General features: G+C 38.6%; 1 protein-coding gene across 1 annotated transcript in view; it reads right to left on the bottom strand.

Moving 5' to 3' along the window:
- Positions 1–372: 372 nt before the first annotated feature.
- Positions 373–10,968, bottom strand: part of csmd3b (CUB and Sushi multiple domains 3b) — a 318,235-nt gene continuing 307,639 nt past the window's right edge. Inside the window, exons 68-72 of the mRNA XM_041053205.1 lie at positions 9,971–10,129; positions 7,581–7,717; positions 6,900–6,987; positions 6,109–6,244; positions 373–5,479 (exon numbers count right to left, since the gene is read on the bottom strand). Coding sequence (XP_040909139.1) covers positions 5,320–5,479; positions 6,109–6,244; positions 6,900–6,987; positions 7,581–7,717; positions 9,971–10,129 — 680 coding nt within the window. The 3' untranslated portion in view covers positions 373–5,319. The remainder of the gene's footprint in view (positions 5,480–6,108; positions 6,245–6,899; positions 6,988–7,580; positions 7,718–9,970; positions 10,130–10,968) is intronic.

Raw genomic sequence — 10,968 nt, 5'->3', positions numbered from 1 at the left:
GCTACACTATATTTATATACATTTCTATACACCCTGTGCCAGCAGCATTTCCCCTGGCACTCCCTTACTTTGAAACTTGTTTTAAAGCTAAAGCAACTTCTACATTCCACATTACCTTACAATTCCAAGACTTAAACTCAGATATATTTATAATCTGTGGCTTGTACTGTGGTATACGTTGCTCATACATAACAACATGTTTAGGTGTAAAACAAGCTTTTGTTTGCATGGTATAAATCAGTTAAAATGGACCCAACATACCAGTTCGCACAAAAGTCATTCAAAGCAGAGACAAAGGAAGGAAGACAGGTTTTTTTTTTTTTTTTTTTTTTTTTTTTTTTTGTTTTTTTTTTACAAAAGCAGTTGGCCTTTTTTAATCTTACATTGCATTGAAAATTTACATAATAGATTCATACATTTTACAAATAATTTCATCATAAAAATATATTTCTGTACAAAACACTTTTTTATTCTATATTTCATCTTTTTTTTTTTTTCAAATGGTGAATATTTCCAATGTCCCCAGGCAGGAACGGCTTTAAGTCTTTCAAATCACATGGGTCTTATTGCGGTCAGTCAGTAGGAAAAGCTTGTGGCAAAATAGACTGAAGCTTAGAAAAAAATGACTTCTGATGAAGGGGAGAGCTGGAGCAGGTACATGTTTGTATGTATGTCTTTGTGTGTGTGTGTATGTGTTTGAAAGAGTGTGTGTGTGTGTGTAGATGACAGGGAGGGTTCCATGGTTTTTGGTAGGCACTGTGTCAGATCCATACCGAAAAAAAAAACAACAAAAAGGAAAAAAAAAAACAACAGCTATAACAACAACAACAACAGCAGCAACAATCAATCCAAACTGTAATAAGAAACAATGTCACCATAGCGATGCAGTGCGGGACAGTCGCTGCGCGGGTAAACAAGGAAGCCGCAGCTACCATTGCTTTTAAATCAGTAATGACTTTAAAAGGAGTTTTCTGTCAGCTGGTTGCAGTTGGTGCCTGTGGCCGCGACAGCAGGGAATCTTAAAACAAAGTACGTGTTTTTGCTCACCCCGGCACCCAGACTCATTAAAAACTACTGGTATTCATCATGTGTGAGACTCAAACTCACTAAATTCAGTCTCTTACTCTTTAGACCAGACTCCAAACAAAACAAGTCCTTTGAAAAAAAAAAAAAGGCCACCAAGGCTGAAAAACACGTGACTCATGCTCATTGATACAAGTATTCCTGTCATGTAGGGACTGATTAACATAGGTGTTGTATATGGTGAATTTTCAGGCCCAACCCTTACATTAATAAAGTCCTGTACTATGTGGATGTTATGCATGATTTAACACAAAAATCTAACTTCTTCTTTTCTCTCAGCAGTGGTTCATTGACTGCACATGAAACCGTCAGAAAGGCCAACAACATGTGCAACAACAGCCTCCAGTGGTTGACAGGGGCTAAATTAAAAAAAAAAAACAATGCTTTTTTTTAATAAATCCGAATATGTGGTAGATCAGATTTGAAAAATGGCTACCAGCCAAGGAACACTGAGAGAAAGATGAGAGCTGAGATTAGAAAGCTATATTTCTATGAAATAAAAACAAGCAAAAGCAAGGGGGAATATTAAATCTCAATGGCCGCGGTTACGTGTATGAATCTACTCAATTGTCAACTTGAAATCTTAAGATCATCTCTCAAAAAGTTAGTTTATCTTAAAGCTAGTCTTTCTGAAATAAATGACATTCAAGGCCCTTTAGCTTTTGAAATGCAATGTACACACACACACACAGCACAGGGAAGTTCATTAAACTCTATCTGTTCTTGCTCCATACACTAGTGTGCAATACTTTGGAAGTGCCAAAGGTAGTACAAAGGCTTTATTTATTTATTTATTTTTAACCTAAAATGAAAGGCTCATAAGTAGTGTGTGCCAATTCATAATTAATGTGGATTTCGAGTACAAGAACAAATTAGACCTTAAAAGAAGAACCCTAAAACAGAATTCATGTAGTCCTGTGATCTCTAACATTTCAGTATTGATTTGAGAAACCAAATACATCTTCAACACAGGGAGAAACTTCAAAATGAAAATTCAATTATATACAACCTGGGGGTGAACTTGTGATGATGGACCTTCAAAATTTACAGATCTTGTCTTTGAAGTTTTATGAACAAAGTTAAAACTTGTAGGTTTGCAACTAAATTAGATCATAATTTTAGTAATTCACAAACAAACCCAGTGAAAACACCCTAAAAGCCATTCTTTCCAAATCAGATTCACTCTTTGTACTTTTGACTCCTCGATGTATGACAAAAAAAATACAAGCATGAATTGGTTCGTCGGTGCACAACACAAAATTTCAGCGTGGGGTGAAACAACATGTACATGGGTCGTTATCCACAAACCACATGTTGGGCAGTTCACCAGCAATTATCACCATTATTATTATTAACATTACATTTACCACAATGTGTGTTTTCTTTTACCATGGCCTTGTGGGAGTAGATGGAAACGTTAACTTCCACCAGAGTCAGAGTTAATTAAGAGCTTGGCCATGTGTAATCAAACAAGTGGGTTCCTGGAGCTGGGGTTTATGTGTTGCCATATTACACTGAGGTTACTGACTGTAGATAAAAAAAAAAAAAACAACAACATTGGTTCAGAGTTTTGATGTGCAAATTTCTGTTGCCTATTACTTTGTCAGTTAGGTTAGAAAACAGAGCCTTTATTCCAGCTGATCATTAAAATGTTGTCTGTGTCGCAATGGTGACAATTATGGAGCATACTGTTCTGAAGAAGCAGAAAAATGGCAACAGTTGCACAAACTCCATCTATTAATGGTTTAGAGATCTGCCATCTGTGATAAATGTGTAATGAGACATTAACTTTAAACAGCATGATTGTTGCTGGCAAACCTTGCATCTCAACAATAATGACAACAATAACACTGACACTCATGATTGCCTCAGTGGGAAAGACAGTGATGGTGTGAGGAACGTCATGTTACACAAGAAATTAAAATAAACCAATTCCATGTTACAAAGGAACCAAAACACTGTTTGTGACTTCTGTGAACAGCACATAGTTGTAATATCTTTTACTCTGATATTTATTTTCTTTTTTTTTCTAAAAACTCTCTGCTATAATCCGTCTTTCCCCTTCAACCCCTCCCCTGTGGTAAATATATAGCACAAAAATATAGGTGGTGAATGCTCCCGAATATATATGCAATAGATTTACAGATCAGAAGATTCTGCAGCAATAACAAAGAAAGAAGATAAGCACTCGCAGAGTGCAGAATTACAGTGGAACTGTGTCCACAGTCGTAGGGCTACAACCCTGTTTGTCTTTCTTTAAGCCTGTTTCTCAAGTTATGTCTGTCTGTGTCTCTCTCAGCCTGTCTCTGTGTCTGTCTGTAAGACTGTTAATCTGTGTTTGAACCTGTCTGCCTGTGGAGCGGAGACACTGGACAGTGGAGTCTTAAGACCCTGTTTGTCTTTTTTTTGAACCCGTCGATTTCCTTATGTGTCTAACTGTTGGTCTTAATACCACCTGTTTGCCCTCTGACTGTCCAATTTCTGTTAGTGTGTGTTCCTGTCATCTTTTCTGTCTGTCATTCACCCTGTCAGTTTCTCTCTAACCTTTCTGTCTGTCCCTGTGTTAGTCCATCTCTCAGTGTGTAGACAGGTAGTGTTTCTGTAAAATGTGCTTTAGTGCCAGAGCTTTCTCTGTTTGTCAAAGTCATTTTCTTTGTTAGTCCATCAGAGTCCTCTGTATCCATTCAGCATATTTCTCATCAGAATCCATTTAAATTCACAGGATCAGGAACATCTTTCCTCAAGGCCATATTCTGTCTGATCTGATTCAGTATGTAGAGGGAGGGCCAACCTCTCTCAGTAGTTGATCTCAGGTTAGACAGGCTCTGATTGGCTGTGTTAGGATTATAAGAGCTCATCTTTTCTCTTGATGACTCCCTTACTCTATTTCCAGTTCAGTTAGGGGTTGTCTCCATCTTCTCTGTCTCCTCTTATCCACTGGATGGGAAGGAGCAGTATATCCGTTTGATGAGTCAGTCTCTTCTCATCTGTTCTGTTAGTGCTAGGTCCCCTTTAGACTCCTTTTAGTTTTGCTTTGCTCTAATCCCAGTTCAGTTAGGATTTTAGCTCCGTCTCCAGGGCTGCCCTTATCCTTTGCTTAGGAGTTAGTATCCTTTCAAAGCAACTTTTGCTACTGTCTGCTAGCATTAGCCGTCTTACGATTCCATTTTAATAGAAAAAGACAAGAAACTGGTAATACCAGCCTCTGGTTGTCATGGAGACAGGAGGTTGTCCTGTGTGGTGGTTAGGGTGTTGTATTCCGTGGTCGTTTTAGAAATAGGCTCCTGTTCACAACTTGTAAGTCGGGTTTACCGAAGGTCTGCTGGTGACAGTGTCTTTTACTGTCAGTGTTGAAGCCAGACAGATAGAGACAGTTTTCTTTGCTTCACAGTGTCTTTTGTGACATCCGCTTCATGTCACATCTCCCCATCTGTGGCCAATATGCTTCTGTGTCCCTCACAGTTAGGTATTTGTTCAGTAGAACTGGGGAGACAACAAGTTACTAATGAAATCAGCCCATTTTTGTAGTGCATTTTATCTCTATGATGTATAACCACAGCCGAAGCACTGATAATGTGCTCTCCTTTTCTCCAGGCAAGGACTAATGTTCACAGAGCTGAGAATGGGTCCCTATCTCCACAACTCTGTGTGAAGTACAAAATTCGGCATTGGGCTATGGTAACATGTCATGATGTTCGAATAGTAGGTCATGGCTTAATCATTACTACTTGAATTAGAAACAGTGAGTGGGGTTAAATAAGAGGTTGAACTATAATGGCTGCATTTGGTTTCGAATCAAATTATAAACCATCCATGACCAGCGGAGTCTTGGGGTTAGAGACGGATAGTAGCCAGTATAATTTTCCGTTCAGTTGCATCCATTTCCTTCACTTGATGTCACATCTCACTGTGAGTTTACACTGGCTGTGTTGCATCTGTCAAAGGTAGCAGACATTTTGTGTTCACATTTGTGTAAATTACTTCTGTGGATACAAAATGCTTTTAGTGAAAGGAACCAACGCTGAGTTTTGGTTTCAAGTGGATGGGTTTCCCTCCCTTGGGGAGATCAGGTCTCTGAACTGGGACTGAAGGTCTTTTGTAATCAATGTATAGACCATGTTGCTGACGATGTTGAGGTTTGAGTCAAAGCACACGGCTTCCCCCTCCACAGCCTCGTACCAATTGTGGTCCCATTAAATATCTGAGTCATTAAGTTCAAGTGAGGATAATCAATCCTCAAACCATGGTGCAGACAGTATTTAGATTGGGATCAAATCTAACGGCCTTCCCCTCCACAGCCTTGGCGTTGGTGTTGTACATGGGGTTCTCAAAGGCAGCCTGGCCGTTGTTGTTTTCATGGACCGAGCAGCCTGTGTACTGTGTTTTTGGTGTGGTTCTGTAAAATAGAAACAACAGTAAAGTAAATATAAATACCCCATTAGAGAGATAAAATTGCTCTAATTGTCTATTAAAATGAACACAACTGGGTAGCATGTGGACAATAGTGACTGCAGTCTTAGGAGTGGAAGCATAGTAAACAAGCTTAAAGAAAGGATTAGAAAGAGTAGTGTGCTTCTTAGGAAGCTTAGTGAGATTCCAATCAGCCCATCCAAAACTAATTCCTTCAGTGAACTGTTTTTTTTTTTTGAGATATTAACAGCAGAACAGAAGTTATTTGCATCTGTTAAAAATGCAAACACCAGTCAATTGTGCTTAAACCCTATCTCGGAAAATTCCAATTTACCACCTCCTAAACAGAATTGTTTTGCAGCACAGTTTTCAACTGACAATGACTTAACTGCTTCTTAGCACCTCAACAACCAAACCACTGAGACAGGTACTGTTTTTCATGAATCAGGCAGATTTTGAAAATCTTAACAATACCTTTTTACTTTGTAGGAAAAAAAAAAGAAAAACAACAGTGAAGTAACAATGCAATGACAAGGACCTATTATTTTCTACTGCTGAAATGTAACAAAATTGCACTTAAATGGGAAAAGTAGAAACATTTTTTTTAGCACATACCTTTGTTTGTAGAGATAGAAGCCAAAGCCAGTGAAGATCAAAGCGAAGAAAGGCACCAGAATAGCGATAGCCACAGAACTGCTGTTGGTACCAAGCTGAGGGGGTGGCGAGTTCTGACTCTCCGACATATTCAGACCTGTAACAAACAAGGAAATGTGCTCTCATTGTCAACACAGTTGGCTTAGATGATGATGATAGAATTAATAAGAATTGTCAGTTTAATATTATTGCTTTGCTGTAATAACTGCAGTTTAAATTATTAGTAGATGCAGCAAGACTGTAAAGAATATATCTGTGGCAGGGATGCAAGTAACTGGCAAAAGGTTGGCATGTTAGCAATACAGAGATAATATATAATTGCAATACAGTCAGATCTTGAAATGTTTAGTGTTTGGCCAGTGTACTGTCCATGTGCTTGTTGATTTTGGCATCACTGAAGATCAGTTACTGATTAGCTTAAAGTGTGGGACTGATTTCAGCTCTGTTTGATGGAAATAGTAGTCATCTATGGATGAAGGTGGATGGAGTTCAGCTGTTCTAACATGACTTTAGGTCTGAAGAGCAGCCTCTGTGTTTGGTAAGAGTGCATCCACTTCAGGGCTGACTCAGTCTGAGAAATAAAGTCACTGCTGCCAGCAAAAAGAGTCTCACTGGTCACTTTCTCCAGCAGTGAGGTTCTTGCAGGCAGTTTAATAGATTTTCACATTTATCATTTGTAATCCAAAGTGACTTACAAGAAACATAAAAATTGGTTAGGAGCTGTTACTAACCCTACTTTAAGAGATAATTACCTAGTCTTTGCAGTCCAAACTGTCCATAGTCTTTTCCCTGAATGAAACCCTGGAATACATAGCTAGAACCATCAGGCTCTGCTGATACCTGGAGAGGAAAAGAAGAGATGACAAAGACAGGAGAGCCAGATTGAGACATACAGTCAGAGGACAGGGACAAAGGCTGGTTACATTTTATGTTTGATTGACAAATACATCTAAACTGAGTATCAGACAATTAAAATTTCCAGTGATATGTGTTTATGCTGTTATATTGGAGGGTATGAACATGGTTTTTCAGACCTACTCTGCAGGTACTTTATGATGAATATTTACTCAGTGTTTCACCACAGAGTTTAGAGTTGGTCACTGCTGAGCAGATGACCAAAGCATTGTTTTTTTTAATACCATTTTGTAATATTTTTCTGAACATATAAGAGGACAGGTATAATATGAGCCTTGCTTAAACATCATGACAAATCCATAGCAGTGAAATGTCTAGCTCTGGCTGACCTGAATATGTCTATTCAAGTTCACGTTACCGTAGTAAAATTCCTCTACTAGTACATTAAAAATGTCTTTTATTTTTGATTAACTACATCAAGAAGCAATTCTTGTGTGACATTTAGTTCAACCCTTCTAAACTAATCTACCTCCAGTGAATTTTATTTAGTAGATGGCTCTGTATCCACTGAAACTTACAAATCCATCCATGGTCCAGGAGTCATCTATGATTTTGGCTGGAGAGATGGTTGAATCTTTCAGCTGGTTTCCCTGGTTCACATAGTTCACCTGGTACATCAGCAGTAACAGCCTGGCCTCAGAAGCCTTATATACTCCTGAAGTGAACAGAATAAACACCACGTTTATATTATAGTAGAGTGGAATATATCAGAATATCATGGTTAGTTTGTTTCAGATCACTAGACCATTAGGTGAAGTATTTTGGAAAATGTCATATTAAAAGTCTTCACTTATAAGAGCAGATAAAGTTTTTCAAGAAACAGGAAGTACAATGTTATGTAGTACATGCGTGTATTGAGTTACACTGTGAGCTGCAAATTATTTATTTTCCAAAATACTTGGTCTCTCTCACACACTAAACAGAAATTCACCCAGCGACAAGCGACTTTTCCTCTCTCCTCTCTGGAGAAACGCCTGACTTCTTTAAGAGAGCTTATGGCTGCACAGGAGATAGCTAGAGTGACAGCTTTGTTGTCGACCCATTTCACAACAACCACTTTTGCTTCATTATCCACCCTGTAATCATAGCTGCCCCTTCCTTGCCTCAGCAGAGCACGGTCATCCTCAAGGGTGCATCCCTTTAGCCTGTTCTTGCGTATAGTTTCTGGACTTTGCAAGCCAAAGGACTTATTCAGATGCACAATGAGTGGTAGAGGTGTGAAAAAGTTGTCAAAAGTAGACAACACACCCTGATAGGTTCCTGATGGTCTTGTGGAAGTGAAAAAGAGCACTGGCTCCAAGTCCAAGTCCTTTGACAGGACACTGTGCTGCGCCAAATTTACTCGTTCCCATGTCTGTCAAGTCTGTTCATACACTATCCCAGAAACACCTGCTCGAACAAAGACCTTGATACCCCGATGGTGAGCTTTGCTTGGAAGATATTGTTGGAGAGACTCAGCTTCCCTTGTAAAGGACCATCATCTCACCTATTGAGAACTGGTTCTTACAATCAATTTCAAGACATTTCTTCCTTATGTGCTCCAGCACTGGTGTGACTTTGCAGAGCCAGTCTTGGGCAGGGTTTGATGTCTCATCATCTTAAAAGTGGATGAATCTTGAAAGGCATTTAAACCTTTTTCATCGGCATCACATTGGCTATTCTGGGATAAAGTGTGCTTTCTTCCCAATAATCATCCATAGATGGCATTCTCACCACCCCCATGATTAACTTAATACTGACAAATGACTTGAGATATTCCACAATGGTGTTAATGCTGGCTCCAGTTAGTTGACAGCTGTAGAGATCTGTCTGTTCAGCAATAAGCTGGAACAGATCTTCATCAAAAAATCAGACAAAGTTGAAGCAAAGAGATGACAGCTCATCAGGTGCTCTGAATTCACTGGCAGCTGTTCTTGACTGGTGCTCAAACCTCCTGGTGCACATTGCCTGTGTTTTGCAAACATCACAAATCAGAATTTTAACATTTGTGGTCATGCATGGGATTAACAAACATGATGCACTGTGTCCGTAACACAGCTTAAGAGGTGTTGGTACACACATTTTTCACTTCGGACAGAGCCAAGCAAACTGTTTCCACATGTCTCCAGTCTTTACACTAAGCTAGGCTGAACACGTCTTAACTCCAGCTTTGTACTAAATGCACTGGCCTAAGATTAATATCATCTTTCACTCTCTGAAAAAAAGCAACTATGTGTATTTCCCAAAACACTGAACTACTCCTTTAAGTGCAGTGCTAAGGAAATCTTGACATCTTAAGAAAAATATTAGGAAGGAAAACATGCAAGTTTTATGCAACTGGGCACAAGCCTTTTGGTGCCTGCGTGAGCACAGTTTTAGATGTTATTGATCTAAAGCTGCTCCTTTAAGCCAGAAGATGGATGTTAAACATCTGATAGCTGCATGGTTGTGATATAGTGTTTGTGCTCTCTACTACGCCAGGAACCAATTCTAGCTTCAATGGGATTTGTGTTTTAATAGGGTCTTAACCCCCTGCTGAAACTGTTGTAGGACACTGGGAGGCCTGTGTGTGAATAAGTGTATGTGTATAATTTGAGTTTTGGGGGGAAATACAGTAACAACATTTAAAAGAAGCTGGGAGCTCCAGGAAAGTAGTGAAATTCAGACACCAATAATCAACCACTAGAAAGCAGCACAAATAATTCAAATTGTTGTCAGTAGAAGTATTGATATCATAAGCCCAAATTACACTTAATGCCTGGCTATTTATTTACTGTGTTACCAATGGATCAATACAGCATCATGTAGTACTGTAGTATAACCATGAAATGTGACTGTGATATGTCATGTCATGTCTTTTCACACCATATATACTATATTATACATACAGCACTGTATGTGAGGTATAATTAATCATGATGCGTCATGCCTGATAGGAGGAGTTCCATGTTGCCGTTGCTAAGGGTAACGTTGACTCTCCCTGTTGTGGAGTTGAAGCTGGTGATGCTCAGTGTCATGGGCTGCTTCCTTCCACGGTAATTATAGGAACCCTTCCATATGTAGTTAGGAGCAAAGACATCATCTGGAACTACAGAACAGAACAGAATGTAATACAACAGAACAGAAAAAGGAAATGGAAAAGACCAGAACAGAGTAGAACAGAATAGAGTAGAATAAAATAGAACAAATATAATGAAATAGAACACAACAGATCAGAATAGAATGGAGTAGAACAGAAATGACATTAAATTAAAATAAGTCATTTTGAAAATGAAGTTAAAAATACTCGTTGATCAGTTGTTACAACTCTTCATTAGTTATACCAGATGATATCACACACACAGAGTATGCATTCACAAAGGAGAAGCAACTGCTAAGCAGCTTGGTTTTTCTTGTTTCCCTTTCCGCTAAAACATGGGTTAGACTATCTGCATGATTTTAGATGTCATGCAGAGGTATTAAATCAAATGAACATGTTGCAGAAAAAGTATATATAGGATCAAATTATGACTCCAAGTAAACAGTGGTTCCTTATGTGCCTAATGGGAATTAAGTACAGTAAACATGTAAACAAACACTGGAAGTAAGAATTTAATGTGTGGCTTTCGGGAGAATGTTTCAGTAGATATAAGAGATGCTTTTTGTTTTGATAGTTACAAGAACTTACTCATACTCATACATTAGCTATAGGAACTCTTTCATATGCAATGAAAAGCAACGAGTTATTGAACTACAACAGAAAAAGAGATCACAACAGAGCAAAGCTGAGAAACACAGAACTGAACAAAACGACAGCAGATAGAAAACCAGAACATCACAGTAGTTAATTTACCCTTCTATGTGTAGTGAGGAAAAATTTATTATTTAGAGCTGCGATGGAAAGCAGTACAATAAAATCGACAAGAACACAAGAGGAACAGCACTGTG

The sequence above is a fragment of the Toxotes jaculatrix genome, chromosome 13 (assembly GCF_017976425.1).
Source record: "Toxotes jaculatrix isolate fToxJac2 chromosome 13, fToxJac2.pri, whole genome shotgun sequence".
Classification (NCBI taxonomy): Eukaryota; Metazoa; Chordata; class Actinopteri; family Toxotidae; genus Toxotes; species Toxotes jaculatrix.
Note: the sequence above shows the minus strand (reverse complement) of the source record. Positions and strands in the feature narration are given on the sequence as shown.